The sequence below is a fragment of the Leptosomus discolor genome, chromosome Z, assembly GCF_034619465.1.
Source record: "Leptosomus discolor isolate bLepDis1 chromosome Z, bLepDis1.hap2, whole genome shotgun sequence".
NCBI lineage: Eukaryota > Metazoa > Chordata > Aves > Leptosomiformes > Leptosomidae > Leptosomus > Leptosomus discolor.
The window spans coordinates 65,883,049-65,898,296 of record NC_141419.1 but is presented as its reverse complement, the minus strand read 5'-3'; the positions used below and the strand labels follow the sequence as shown (position 1 = coordinate 65,898,296).

At 40.5% G+C, this 15,248-nt stretch overlaps 2 protein-coding genes across 2 annotated transcripts in view; one reads left to right on the top strand and one right to left on the bottom strand.

Annotated features, from left to right (window-relative positions):
* The window catches only part of FAM169A (family with sequence similarity 169 member A), a 37,930-nt gene extending 34,570 nt beyond the window's left edge, over positions 1-3,360 (top strand). The window contains exons 11-14 of the mRNA XM_086480199.1: positions 813-969; positions 1,839-2,042; positions 2,165-2,167; positions 2,815-3,360. Coding sequence (XP_086336325.1) covers positions 813-969; positions 1,839-2,042; positions 2,165-2,167; positions 2,815-3,360 — 910 coding nt within the window. The remainder of the gene's footprint in view (positions 1-812; positions 970-1,838; positions 2,043-2,164; positions 2,168-2,814) is intronic.
* A 6,047-nt stretch (positions 3,361-9,407) lies between these two features.
* On the bottom strand, positions 9,408-14,585 carry NSA2 (NSA2 ribosome biogenesis factor). Its single transcript, XM_086479455.1, has 6 exons — positions 14,534-14,585; positions 14,102-14,289; positions 12,176-12,326; positions 11,663-11,842; positions 10,321-10,513; positions 9,408-9,687 (listed from the first exon to the last, which is right to left on the bottom strand). Exons 1-6 carry the CDS (start codon positions 14,534-14,536, stop codon positions 9,620-9,622), a joined length of 783 nt encoding a protein of 260 aa, XP_086335581.1. The 5' UTR covers positions 14,537-14,585; the 3' UTR covers positions 9,408-9,619.
* Between the last annotated feature and the right edge of the window lie 663 nt (positions 14,586-15,248).

Sequence of the window (15,248 nt, the reverse complement as noted above, 5' to 3'; positions counted from 1 at the left end):
TGGTTCCCTGCTTCTGTGCATTTTAGCAAATGCAGCAGAGTCTTCTGTCAGGGACTTTCTCCTATGTAGTGCCTTCATCTCAAGACTGGAACCTGGGATAAAACCCTCCAGCACTGCCTTTACTATGAGATTGTGAAGCAGCCTCCTGCAATTCTATTGCATGTTTTTTTTTCTTTGCTTGTATGTAGTACTTCCAGTTCATCTAAGTTTTACCATCTCAAAAATGGGAACTGAATATTTGAGGTAGTGTTACTATCCATCAGGTGCATCAGAGCTTCATTTTTAGCTATATGCTAATTTAATCTCTAGTTTATTGAATCTTCTTCAGCCATGATGTGTTTATTGCCTTGAAGTCTTTTCTGGTCATGGTATTTGTCATATATGTATATTCAATGATTATACAAACATATTTGCTTTTATAACTCCATAATTTTAAACTGTTTCTACAGTAGGGGTGGGAGAAGTTTCTTCCTTTCTCACCTCTTTGTGGCTTCTAGATATGTAATGGATTACTGCTTTCTAATTTTAAAATAATAAACAAATTTCTAACTTTTATTCCCATAAAATGAAAGTGAGATAGATGTCTTCATTTTGTAATTACCAAAGCAATTTTTCCTAGTTGATTTTTTTTTTTTTTCCTAATGAGGAGTTAGCCATTTTTAGATGTATTTACTTTTCTGGATTCTGATTTCGTATGGCAAGCATGTGATACAGCACTTTATAATTGGTCATGAAAGAATTTCCCTGCTGAGATTACCAAAATTATGTATTAATATAAAAGATTAAAGGATATATCTAAATACCTGCTGCAGGCTGGAACTTTCTGGCTACACACCTGAAAGCTCTGAAGACTTTGTAGAAGCAGCTGAGAAGACTGCTGTTGAGGAGGATAAGACTGTTGAAAATGAGGAGCAGCGTGTAATAGAAGTGGAGATACATGTATCACCTCCTGAGAAACAGAGTGAGAAGGTGAGCTGGATGTGATGGCGATAGCAGATAAGTTTGGAATATAACTGCAGTTTCTGTTAAACATGGTCCTTGCTGCCATGTTCCATATGACTTTCAGCATTTTGATTTTCGTACTAATGCTTCGTTGAGAAGTATATCTGAGAAGCTGAGGCTAGTATAGGATTAGTTTCAGGCAATATTCCATTATACTTATTTTGAACAATGAAGTTCATAGGATCTTCAGTAAGGTGAATTTCTAGCTTGTCTACCAACCTAATTTTCTTAATTGGTTTCTTGTACTCAGGCGCTCCAGAGAACTGGAGTAAGGTAAAGATCTGATCCAGTATCTCTAATTTATTTTTTTGAAAAATTTCTTCAAAGAAGCCAATAGCTGATATGCTTCAGTGACTACTGTTGGCTCTTTCTACTTCTCCACTCTCCGCTTAAAGGTTGCCTGCTTTGATGATTAAATCCAACTTTAATCTACAACTTGTTAACAGCTTATGTTTAAATCTGTGAGTACCCTTTGTGCTAGCAATGCCTCCAGGGTTTTGTGTTCTTACTGATCAGTGAGAAAGTGGATGTTACACTATGTTGGGTTCAAGGAATGACTGCAGCATGTATGCTTGTGAGATGCGTAAAATCTGCTTGGCTTGGCTCCTAACAGTGTACACTATGGTTAGAAATTTAGTGCAAGTGACAACGCCAAGCTAATACGTTGGTTAAGTTAGCTACTCTGCACTAAGCTCTGCCTTCTTAATACACATTTCTAGGTACCCAAGCTATCTGCTTCTTAGTTTAAGCTTCAAATTGAGATCACATATACACCCACTAGTGCTGGGGAACAATGGCTGGGCAAAATCCTGACTTAGAAACATTATTTTTTTCAGGAAACTCTAGCAGAACCTCTTAATGGGGAGGTAACAGAAGAAACTGCTAAGACCTCACTTACTGATAAAGAGGAAACAGCAAGTGAAGTTCTAAGTGATGAATCAAAATTGCAGTGTGAGAGTCAAGGAGAAGAATCCTTAACGCTGTTTGTTCCATTAATCCTTGAGTCTCCGGCAAAACCTTCAGAAGACACTGTCTCAGAGGTGAGAGAATTGAAACAAAATGTGAAGTCATCTTTCCTTCAGAGTGTACATATCTTGCGTTTTTTCTTTTGTTAAGTAACAGATAGCAAGTAGCCCCTACCACTTTATGAAGTTCTTGGAAGAAGGTATTATGAGGCCGGATTATGTAAATCCATAAACAGAATATGCTAACATTTCAGTTTTAATATGCAGAAGTGGGGCATGTATACGTGTGATACCAAAAAGAAAGATTCATTGCTGCGGTTTCCCTTGGCCCTAATGAAACAGCTCTTTCTCACTAAAATATTAGTTGGATACGAGTGAAAAGACACGTTCTTGTTTTGTCTAGTAATTCTGTCCTGATTAAGTGTACAAGCAATTAATTACTGGTAAAATACCCTTCTAGAACGTAGACTTTACTGTGTTTAGTTTATAATGTAAAAGCAGATTGTTATATAGTAGCAAAATTATAATCCTACACCTCTAAAGTAAAAAACGTGTGGGGTTTTTTCCCCTGGGATTAATTTCAGAATGTTTTTACTGTAGTTGAATAATCCTTTGAATAATTTGAATTTGAAAATAGGAGAGCAACTCCAGATATCAAATGCAGTTTGCAAAATAGTCTTATGCAAAAAGGAGGAAAGGACTGGTTTTTGACTTTACATAGAGCATTAAAAACTGCTGAATGCCAGAATATTCTCTGAGGTTGCTAGCTAGGGGCAGTTGTTCAGGCTCTTGTATCTTCAAGTGATTGCCCTTTGGTTGTTTTGGCACCCTTCCCCTCCCCCCACAGGTTTTAAATGCAAATGATTCAGAAATGCTGACTGAAGAAAGTAGATTAGTGGAGGAGAACAACACTGAAGAACAGCAAGAATCTGAAAAGGCCACCACTGAAAATGCAGCTGCTTTGGCATTGAAGGAGGAGCACTCTGACAATGGCCTGCCCAACTCTACGGTAACTGAAGCAGCAGAGGAATCTGTTTCTGAAAATGTGTCGCCTAAACCAGCTTCCTTATTGGAAGATCAAAATGAGGAAGCAGGGCACAACTCACAAGAGGCCCCTGTTGCCTTGAGTCAGAGCTCTTTGATAGTGGTTGAACTTGAGGGTGTTTCTTCTCAGCAGCCTTCTGGACAGGAAGGACAGAAGAACCAGTTGGAAGAACACTCAGAAGAGTCTGCTGAGCAGATGGATCAGTACATGCAGACAGCAGTGGAGCGGGCTGCTGACAGCAGCTCTGAGGAAGCAGAAATCGAGGTACCCATTGTAGATCGGAGAAGCTTGCGAAGAAAGGCCAAAGGCTACAAAGGTCCACCCAAGAAAAAAGGAAAGCCAGCTTAAAAATGAAATACTGATTGTTAAATCAGCTATTTATAAGAAAGTTATTATTTTGTGTAAAACACCAGGGTGTAATTAAACCATATGGGACATAGAATGTGAGTTTAAAAATCTGTGTTGGATTTCCTCTTAGGATTCATCACCTTTCCTCAGGTTTTCTTGAATTTTTAACCACTAAACATTGAGCTTCATCAGAGTAAACATCCAGTCTCCTCCTTTTATAAAGGATACATGCTGAATAAATACCAGTGTGCTAGCAGAGGGAAGTTGTTTGCGTATTTGTGGTGGCAGTTGTGGAAGAAAAATGCAGCATGAAATCCTGGCCCTATCAAAGTCCCTTAAATTCCCGTAGACTTCCATAATGCCAGACATCACTGGATTTTCTTTACTAACTTTTGTGTTCTCTACTGTGGAGAAAAGCAAAACAAGAAAAACCTTTCCTTGCTCCTTGTTCCCTCCCCATAGATTTCTCAGATGAGATTAAAAGAATGTAAGATTCTGTAATTCTAGGTCACAAAAACAAAAGAAGGTAAACTCAGTAGGTCACAACAACATAAGCAGCATCTATCTTTCATGAGAATCACTTGAAACAGCTGAGTCAGTAGAAACACGGTCAGCCCAGCATCTTCCATAGTGCACTCTGATAACCAGCTTCTTTACGTGAAGATTAAGAGATGCCTACACAGTAAACTATTTGTTGTAGTTTTGAAGGTGAGCATCATGGTAAGCCTAAGTTTTTGCAGAGTATATGGAGTAGAGACTCCAGTGTATATATAAGGAATAATTTGAACTGCCTTCCTAACTACTTGCATGTGTTGAGTGATACTTGATTACTTGTTACATTACAGGAAAAGGATATGGCATCTCATTTTGGTCTTAATGGAAGCAATGCTTTGTGTTTTCCAAAGACTTGGCTGGTGCTGTGGGGTAACTATTAAAATGTTGTGTATGCCAGGTGTGTGACTCCTGTAAGTGGTGGCATTTCAGGTGGTTGTGACATTCATTAGTGTGAATATTAGTGGGTGTTTCAGCAAATGCTTGATTGCCAAACTTCTTTGCCTTTAGGAGTTAGCAGGTGATGGCTTGTAAATACTTCCAAGTCCCACTTTCTTTTTCTAACTTGTGTGCAATCCCTGGGATGATAGCCTCCAAGTTCATACCTTTTCTGGAAAGCAGTGACCAAACTGCTGTATGCAAACAGAAATAAAACCAGGCTTTTCATACCTCTTTCCCTTCAGAGGTTCTCCTGGCAAACTGTATATTTAACTCAATTTGTCACACATACACTAAGTTAGTCCTTACTTTGCTATGTGTTTCTTTCAATAAATGGAGCTCCTCTTGTAATGGGTTAAAAACTCAGGAATAAGAAAGAACAGTGGTTCTAAGAACAGGAAGTCACATCACTATTTGTCCTGCTATATGCCTTTTATAATACAAGTGACCTAGTCTCCCACAGTGTCTCAAAAATAGAGGTAACTAGAAATTGCTGTTCAGGACTTCTGAGTACATGGTTCACTTGAATAGTTGCAATGGTGTCTTAACTTTCATCCCTCTATGAAGGTAATGTAAGAATCTGTTTGGGGATTTTTTGCTTATTCAAGTTTAACTGTATTTATAAGATATTATAACTGTGTAAGATACATTCATACTATTTCTTTCAGCTGATGAAGTACCATGCTCCTTTTTAGTCTGTCAAGAGCAGCTTATTGGGGACGGGGGCGGGGGGGAGCTGTTTAAGAAATGTGTATTTCCTAAACTTTAGATTCAGGGTGCATGGGATTACTGAGTTAAATTTGAGTTTCTTGAATTACTGCACGTAGCTCTAACTTCCTATCAATGTACATACAGGTATTCCTTGTGAAACCCATGGCTGATAAATGTTCAAGATCTTTCATGATCATTTGTAAACATACTCAAGCGAACCTTAAGCATTTCTAAAACTAATCAAGCATTTTCTATAATTCATTTCTATAAACCATGAGACAAAACTTCTTCTGTTATCTTCTGTATGGCTTCTCTTTTGCTGCTAAGATTTATTGTGTTAAAAAAAAAAAAAAGTGGCTAGAAAATACATCTATTGCATTGCTAAGAATTTGGGATTTGTGGGGGCTGGTGGCTTAAAAAACGGTGGTTGTATACAGTATATCGTGACTTGTCTTCCATGTTTAGAGCAAGCTTTACTAAAGATTAATCTGCTGAATACTTCAATTGATACAATGTATCCACTTTCAAAAAGTTAAGGATTCTTTTGATTATGACAAGTTTGAGTCCCAGTTATTTCAATTACTTCTAGGTGGATTTTTGATGTGTATGTGTATTGCTTGTATTCCCTGTGAGGTCGGAAAACAGTGTTCATGAGAAGGTAATGTCACTCATCTGGCTTTACTCTTTATGGCTAAGTTGGAACTGATTTTGATTAGTGTCTTCCTTAAGACTCTGCAGATTGAATACATAAATATTACAAGATTATTAAGATTAGGTCAGTCTTACTGAGAACAACCAGATTTCTGATCTCACTGCAGTGAGGCAGTTTCAAATACTGAACTTAAATTCATATCTTTAAGTATACTTTTGAGAAGATACCTCGGTAAATCTGGGGTACCTGAGGTAGTAGCTGATGACTAGACTCTTACGTACAGAATGTGGGCAGTTGCAGGGCAATTAGCAATTCTGATAACCAGTAATGTGTTGAAAACTGGACATTGTTCTAATTGTGATCGCAGCAGTACCCTGAACTAAAGGGCACGGTTTATTACTATAACAGCTTCTTTGGCATCAGGCACCTTGCAGTAAATATGGACTAGCAAATTCAAAATATAGACTTTAAAAAGTAGTTTTTATTGCTAAACTGATTGTCCCATCGGAACAGTAGTTTAATAGTCTATACCTTCTGTTACATTAATGCAAGGGAACAGATCTGACCACTGTATTGCCTAAAGCGTTTTACCTGGAAAAACCAGCAGTTTTTAGGCTTGGAAGATTTTTTTTTTTTTTTTTTGATCTGTTAACTGTCTGTCTTATTACCATCAAACTCTTAAAGAATTTTAAGATCTTACTACACCAGCAACGGATGATGAAAACATCTTTATACAAGTTTGTACCAAATGCTGTTACAATGTGCTGTGGAACTTACATGTGAACAGTGAAAGCAAGCAGTATTACTTTTGAGCTTTATTTAGGCTAGGAATAGAGTTTAAAGAACATTAATTTGTGACTTCAGCCTTGCACTTAAATGGTAAATGGTTTTGTATTTGAATCCAACATTTGTTCAAATGTCTGTCTTGTACTGCTTGTTAATTTTTAACAGGATTTGCTTTGCTTCTCCCATGTTCTCTTTTAGTCTGTTTTCATTTCATGCAGAAATCTTGTTTGCTAGTTCATATACAAATCATGTTTCATAGCCCTTTACATGAAGATGAAAACATGTCTTATTTCAAAAGTGCTACTTGAGATGGTCTGACCTTGGTTTGTTGCTTTTTTTATACCATTTCATTTGTAGATGCCAGTAATCAAATCAACGATTTCCAATGTCATCAATACTACTAAGTTAAACATAGCAAAAACAGGCCTGAGTTTCAGCCTCTCTGCTTCAAGTGACCACCTTAAAATTGATTACACTGCTAAATTTATTTTCACAAATGTAGTGTTAGATGTTTTCTAAACTAGTGATACCCTGTTTATAAATCTTACTAAAGACGTGTTGCTATTCTAGAGTATTGTACTTAAGTCTTGTTAGTTTTTCCTTTTTTTTAGAAATGTCTTAGCTGCTTTTGAAATGTTTTGAAGTAGTAAATAAACTTATATTTTGTGATTATTTTTTTTCTTGGTTTTTAGTATTTGAGTCCTTTCTGCTATATGGGAGGCACGTTTTAAAGTGGTTCAGTTCACTACAACTAGCATAATTTTACAATCTGCTACTAAGAAGCTTTAAAAGCTCAAAGATTAGTAATTGAAAAATCTTTTATTGATTAAAAAATTTCCTGTACTTAATTAGCTTACGCATCAGACTTTTATTAAAAAAGCTGTAGAACAGGCTACAGCATGCATTCTGCTGTTTATACCAAGATGCAAGATGATGTAAACTTAGCAGTTATTAACATAGTTTGCTACAGACAAGCCAACTAGAAATGCTGCAACGCACTACCTAGAGTGTGGTACATTAAAATGTCTTAAGTGCGACAATTGTGTTATTCAGCCATCAAGTCATGTAGTTATACTACAAAATATAGTAATGTTCTTGAGACAGCTGTAGAAAATTAAAGTATTCTGTTCATGTTATTTAACGTGCAGTAAAGGTTAAAGCAACAAGAACTTAAATGGAGGCTTATCTGTTTTGACAAAATGCCTTCTCTCTGAACAAATGACTTACTGTTTTGTGACCCTCTCTTAGTTTCAAATCCATGTGTCACTACACAAAGAAGTAAAAATCATAGTAAGTTACTGAGTCTAGACTAGGGCAATGTGTGAAACTAACAAAATGGCCTGTAAGAGGAGAAGACTTTGGTATAATTGAAGTACTGCCTCTATCAGATAGCACAAGAGAAGTCAGAAAGCTGGTACAAAAGCAGCTAGCTTGACTTCCTGGCCAGAGTTCCCAATCTGAAACATGATCTGGTCCTGAAGATGATTAAGGGATTGGAGCATCTGTCCTACAAGAGGCTGACAGCTGCAAGAGCCTGGAGAAGAGAAAGCTTGGGAGGATCTTACCTTGTGTACAAATACCTAGTGGAGAGGTTATAAGATGACTGAGCAGGACTTTGCAGTAGTGCCCAGTGACAGGACAAGAGGCAGTGGGCACAAACTAGAATGTAGGAAATACTGTTTTAACATACAACATCTTAAACTGTAAGAGCGGTCAAAGTGGATCAGGTTGCCCAGAGTGGTGGCGGAGTCTCCATCATTGGAGATACTGGAAACGTGCCTGGACATGGCCCTCCGATCCGTGCTGTAGTTGACTCTGCTTTAGGCAGGGGCCTTGCACTACACAGTCTCAAGAGGTCCCTTCCAACCTTACCTACTTCGTGATTCTGTAAGCTGTTACTCAACCTGCTTATTGCATGTGTGACCACCTCCAGCCTTAAACTTTCACTAATGCAAAAAACCCCAAAGCAAACCTATTCACATTCTGGCTTCTGAAATATCTGAAGAGTTTTGTTTGAAAGTTTCCTTCTTACAATGTCCAGGGTTAAGAGTGCCCTCATAAACTGGAGAAAGCTTATAAGGATTTGACTTGGAATCTGTGTTAAGAGCTCCTTGGCTTGAAGTACTGTTTAAAAGTAGGAATATAAAATGGTGAGTGTGTTTATGTGTAGTGATAGATTGTGCTGTTTGTTTACCACCGAACTCTTGAGTGGAAGATTACTGATGTAGTCATATACAGGATCACTGAAAGCTTGCAGTTTAGAAGGAGCTTTTTTATTTTGAGGATGCCAGCTAAATATATATTGATTAGTTGATGCTTCTGACCTTTTGTTTTTCTTGAATATTTCTTGAAGTCACCAAACTAGCTACAAGTAGTTGTAGTATCAAGGTTGTCACGCCATTCTTAAATTTCACATCTTAAACACCCTACAACTTCATAAATTTAAACTTCTGAAACTGTTCTCCTCTTGCCTGGAACAAGGGCTAGACTATCTAGCCCTTATTCTTTTCATCAGTGCAGCAGTCACAGAGGCAAAGGGGAGAAAGGCACGAGGTAATGGCAGGGTAGGAGGGGAGGATAGCTGCCCCCCTAATTATCTTCCCCCACTGCATCCCCATGCTGCTAGTGTTCTCAAGCCCCTCCTTCTGCAGGGGCAAGTATCAAACTGAGTGTTTAATTTCTGATGTCAGTCTGCAGTAAGATTCTAGCTGCATTCTTCCTGCTCTGCTTTCCCAGAAACAATACAAGTTAGTATGTTCTTCTGTAGGCCACCCTGGGAGACAGTGGCTGTATTTCCCACCACTAGGAACATGAGCTGAATTAAGTATTTATATGTAGGTCAGGAAACTGCTATTGTAAAAACAAAACGAAGGTTTAGATCAAATCCATACCACATTAGCAAAACATGAAAATTGAAGCACTTTATTTGGACAGTGTTCAGCTGAGCAAACTTAATAAATATAAAAACCCCAAGCAGTTATTTCTGGCACGTTTAAGTTCCTCACCGGCTTGAGGGATCAATGTTCTTCAACGGTTGAAGGTTCCAGAGATCTTGCAAACTTGTTGAAACTACGCTGATTTTGCAGGAGCCAATGACCAACGCTTAGTATCAAACACCACTTAAACAAGTAGAACTGCATTAATACAGCCATCGTTTTCTGGATTGTTTGTTACTTGTGCATATTTCCCTAAAGAGAAAAGGGATTTAAATATCTATAAAAGCTTGAAGTAGTTCATATAATGAATCAGATTCTTCTACATTTACAAGTTCAATCTGCAAGTCTCTTTAAAGCGTAGGGAATTCCTGTTCCAAAACGGAAATGCATTTTGAAATCTAAGTTACGTTCTGCTGAGCTGCAAACTTAGGTTCTCAGGCTGCTTTTATAAATGGATCATTTAGACTTCCGGGTAGAGTTAAAAAAAAATTTAAGAATTGTATGTTCTGCTATTGTCCAAGTCAAACCCTCTGTTAAAAGAAGTCAGCCTGATCCACAGAACTTCCACTGAAAACATAATACGGTTGTTCATACACATGGTTAAGTCTTTATAGACTTGTAGCATTGCTTAATGTGAGACACAGGCAAGCAAGTTGAGTCTTTGTTCTGAACTTCACCTAATTTGATTTTGGAAATGTGAACAGAAAGACTCAGATTAAAAGTTAAAGTTTGCACTTCTAAAGTTGCCTACTAGTTGCTTCTGCTACAGCCCAAACCTAACATTTAACAACAGATAATTATGACTACAGCACGTGGTCTTAACAATAGATCAGGCAACGAAGACTTTAAAGATTGTTCTGCAGTATAGCTAGCTTAACTACTTACCCCAGATAACTTTGCCACCTTGTGTCACGAGGCCAAGCTCACTGACGTTCACCTCAATGACGGTACCCTTGGTAATTACACCCAGTGTTGTATACAAAGGAGAAGAAGGATTCTTTTTTACACCAAGGATAGGTAGGCAAAAAGTAGCTTTAAGTTCAGGATGTGTCACATGTGCCTTCTTGAAACGCAAGCCCTGTTGCACAAGAAGTGTTAGAATGAGTTAATATTTGCTTTAAGCCCCCACAATTAATCTAGTTTAACACATTCAGCATTATGTCCTCAGCTTTGCGTGTTTTGAAAGATTGAGAAGAATGAAACAACTTAGAATACAGAATGCTATCTGCCTACTGTAGAATGCCAGATTTGTTTAAAAACGTGATTACTGACAGGATAAAGCTTTCCATGTGTATTTTCAGGATATCAGTTTTTAATAGCAGTAGAAGAATAATACTTGCTATCTCGGATGGTTTCTGTTCCATGAAGAAATGAGGCATTTATGATAAGGCATTTAACAGTGCTACTGGTTTTTAAGACTAGAAATTTTTCCTTTTTTCTTTTAAAACTGAAAAAACCTTTCACATATTGTAAAGTATTAGACACCCATCTCTTACAGTTACCTGTGCTTTGTAAGGGTACTTTACCATTAAGTACCATAAACTTTTCTGTGCTAATAAAAACCTATCTGAGGCTTCCATGTCAGACCATCAAAACAGTAATGCAGTACGATCCAACAGGCAGCCTGTGTAGCAGTTCTGTTGATCCTGTGAGGTAGCAGGAACAGGTATTTGTAGGAAAACTACACTGTCTTAGTAAATCTCATTTTTCCTCCTGTGCACTGCCAGGCTGCTAGAGCCCAGGCACTGTTCCTGCAGCTGTGTAAGAAAAGGTAAGGATGGAGGCACAGCATTTCCCTTGCATACTGTCACGACTGTGCTTCAGACTTAACAAGCCAGAAGGAGGGAGTTCTGGAGTCCTAGAGCAGAGTTGGCCTCTCAAGCTGACAGCGGCTTGAAAAACAAAGACTCCAGCTTTAAGAGCTATTCAAGTGCCTTTGCTGAAGATCTTCCAATGCTAATTGGACAGCTTGTATCTTCAACTTACTGGCATCATCTGAGTTATGGGAGTAAAAGCAGAGATAGATACTTTGACTGTGACCGCAGGGGCATCTCCCCACCCTCAGGCTATTCTGCATTTAGATTTCTGCAAGGAAACTAATAGAAATGCTCTATGTCAGCAGTGATCAAGTGCATTACCACAGATGAAAGTTTCCTTCCACAGGAAGTCAAAGCAGTAAGTCAAGAGAATTATTACTTAAACATTCTTTAAGGCTCAAGAACATTACCATTGGTCGAATGAATCGTTCGTATTTAGGAGGCTTCCTAGTAAAGCCATCTCCAACAAAACAAACTTTCGTAACCATTCTCTTCCAGGCCTTCTTCTTTCTCTTTCCTGTACGAATTACTTTTAAAACTTCTGTTTCTCCTTGCGCACGGACCTTTGGCACAGGAACCTCCCATTTCCCCTGGAAGGGGGGGGGTAAAAAAAAAGTCAGTCTTACATGCCACATTATTAAATGAAAGGGGACAATCAAAGGATAAAATAAAATTTCTCTAAAGAGTAGTGGTACACCATACTTTTTGTACAACTCACAGCTACTTATTTTAATTAGCATTTAAAGTTATGAAAATCAAGCATATGTTTACTTTGTCCTAGACTGCTCAGTTACTCAAGGTTTCAGGTTTTGTACAATATCAATATTTAGACTTTGCTTGTAGGCTGGAAGTCACCTGAGCATCAGCAACACAAAGTGGTCACTATAACAAGTAATAGTACCTGAATTTTAATAGTTACTTACGGCTTTTTCTTTTCTTTTCTGTTTGATCATGTTAGAGAGAACCTTAGCCCGGGACTGGCCCTCTCTGTCCAGCAGGTATGCTGGTACAGCTCCTTTGGGTGTTTTTTCATCATTCTTTTTCTTTGTATTTCTCTTCTCATGCATTTTAATGCTACAAGGAAAGGAAAACACTATTAAGAGTAGAAAAAAAAAAGGCTCATTTTTAGATATATCTTTTTAACTTAGCTTGTGCGTGCTCAAAATGTTCTTTTAAGAGATATTTGTAAAGAAGTACATATTTATATTTAAGGAATAATTCTAAACAATTTTCAAGGTAAATTAATAATTTCACTTAATGTAACAACCGACAGACCACAAGAAATGCATCTTATTAAGGAATTTCTGAATGACTTAAAACAAGCAGCCAAGCACTTTGAGAGATCGTGGCCCTTCTCTCTGACAAAAAATAACATACTACTACTTTTCTGAGATTTGATGGCAATGCTTACAAATCTGAGGAACATGTGTGTGTAAAAGGGGTCATGTTTCATTGATTTTGAAGCAATTTAGGGGAAAAAAAAAAAGACCCCAGAACCAGTTAATAAACCCAATACCTTTACAAGTAGCAAAGGAAAGTAACTGTCTACACTTGGAAAACAACATCGTAGATAGATATTAAGTTCATTAGCAATAATCAATATTGTTAACAGCTTTGATTTCCATTTCCGAACAACAGAGAGAATTTTCAGAAAAATGCTTTTGTTTATCTATCCTTGATATTGTAATTTATCCCAGAAGACATGCCTCATGTTCTGCACAAACACTGTATATTACTGTACTTTATCTATGAACACCGTTTAAAACATGCCTGCTGACTCTTATTACACTAATACAGCAGTTGATGTAAAAGCTCTAGGTAAATACATTCATATTTTTGCATAATTACATTAGTCACTGCTACTGCTAATTATCACTTATTTGAAGGAATGCTTATAGGAGGAGAACTATTAACATCCATTGAGAAGACAGGAAATGAGAAGTGTCTTCACTGTGGTGAAACCCACTTTCTGCTAAACCTGAACGCTACTTAAAAGTACAACGTATGACCCAAGTGACAGTGTCTTTGCAAAATAAGAGCATCTTTACAAAAATACAGTACCATTTACCCAGGCTGGTACAAGATACCACAGACCTAAACAGTGAACAGATAAGGAGGAGAATGTTTTTGCAAGTACATGGCACTGTTTATCCAGAGGAGCCATGTGTTTAGTAAATAATAAGACTAAGACAGGGAGATCTCGACAGATACACGATACTATTCAGCAGGCCTTGTAAAACAAAAGGTGCCATATATCTCAGCAATTAGAGGCTCAACAGGAACCAAGGACAAGACTACAAAGCTCTGTTACATAAGATAACCCAAAAGAAAAATCATTAAAAAATTTCCCTCGAAAAAGTCAAAGGATGTCTGAACTTTTCAACTTTAGGAAACAGTGCGCAGGCTTAATAGCCTTATTAATATTAACTTCTCTGCCCAGGAGATGCATAATGATATGATGATGAAAGATATGATGCAAAGGGGGGCACGTGTTAAGGGGTAAAAATGTAGTATATGTAGTAGACGGATCGGGAAGTCTGCGCCTTCCTAGTACCTCAGCCAATGGGGAACGGGAGAGGGTCCTATGCGGCCAAGAAATCAGGACAAAAAGGGGGCTGCGACCCCAGCAACTTCGAGAGACCCCACGGGATATGCCCAGTGGACTCTCCCTTTATTCGAATAAAGTTTATTTTTACAGGACTCCTCTCTCTCTTTTATGAACACTGACCACTGGCGCCAGGATCTTCCGCACACAAGGAAAAAAGTAGTTCTTTGTCCCGATATTAAGGCCTCGTCTCATCAAACGCCAGGATGACTGGACAGGCGTCTGAGAAGCGGCAGGTACTCACGTCTTTTTCATCTGTATCTTCTCGGCATGCCGCTGCTTGTGGTAGAGCTTGGCCTTCAGCCCGATCATCTTCTTGGCCTTGCGGGACCGCTCGTGAGCCTCGCGGCCCTCCTTCTTCCTCCTCCTCTCGTGGTAGTCCAGGCGGTAGCCATAGCGCTTGCGGTGCAACTCGATGTACTCGTTCTGCGGCTGTGGGCACAAGGTGGCGCGGTGAGCGGGCACCGGCGGCCGAGGACCAGGCGGCCGGGGCCGGCCCCGCACTCTCACCGAGGCCCGGCGCCGCTGGAACACGCGACGGGGGCCCGAGCAGGCACGGCCCGACGACGGCCCCCTCGGTGCGGGGCGACGGGGCCCTCTCGGCTGCCTTCACCCCTCCCCCGCCTCGCCCCCTGCCCCGCCGCCCCCCATCCCGCCCCGCCACCCCAGCTCCCACCATGGCGGCGTCCCCGCGGCGTCCCCCCGCGCTCCGCCAGGCCCTCCTCCCAGCAGCCTCCTCCGCGGCGAGAAGGGCGGGCCTACTGAGAAGCGGGCCCGGCTGGAAACGCTCCCCCACGGCTCTCCGGTTCCTCCTGGCAGAGAGGCGGCAGCCCACGTCCCCCGAGGGCTATGCGCCCGACTCGGAGAAGCCGCGAAGAGGGGAGAAACAGAGCGAGAGAGGCCGGAGCGGCGCTTTTGGCCGCCTGGCTCTGTCAGGGTCGGGGCGGGTGGGCGGAACGCGGGGCCGCTAGGTGTGAGGCCCGGGGGACAGGAAGAGCCGGCGCGCCTTCTGGCGGTGTGGCGGCTGTCCCGGCCGGGGCCGGGTCAGGGCCCGCGCCGCAAGCCCAGGCCTGGCCTTGTGGAAGCTCTTCGTCCGGAGGCAGGCGGTAACGCGGGAGCCGGCGGAGCGCCGTGCTAGCCGTTCGTAACGCGGCAGGCAGGGCACTGTCGGTTTGCGGAGCGACACAGGCCGCCTGGCTTGGCTCGGCCCGGCTCGGCGGCTTGTCAGGGGCAGCGTGAGGGCAGCGCTCCTGCCGTGTTCCCCCGGTCAGCGACGTGCAGCGGCGGCTGGAGAAGGCGGGTGTGTGGCTGGTAAGACGAGGGGGTGGAAGCGAGCCTGTACGGAAGCGTCTTTCCGTTTATTGTGAAGCTCTGCCACCGGAGCGGGGTGT

Excerpts from the sequence above, each read along its gene's own strand:
- NSA2 (XM_086479455.1), bottom strand. Across the intron at positions 11,843-12,175 it reads AGAAAAGAAAAGAAAAAGCC|GGGAAATGGGAGGTTCCTGT; the intron begins GTAAGTAACTAT and ends CCCCCCTTCCAG. Across the intron at positions 9,688-10,320 it reads AGGTGGCAAAGTTATCTGGG|GGAAATATGCACAAGTAACA; the intron begins GTAAGTAGTTAA and ends TTTTCTCTTTAG.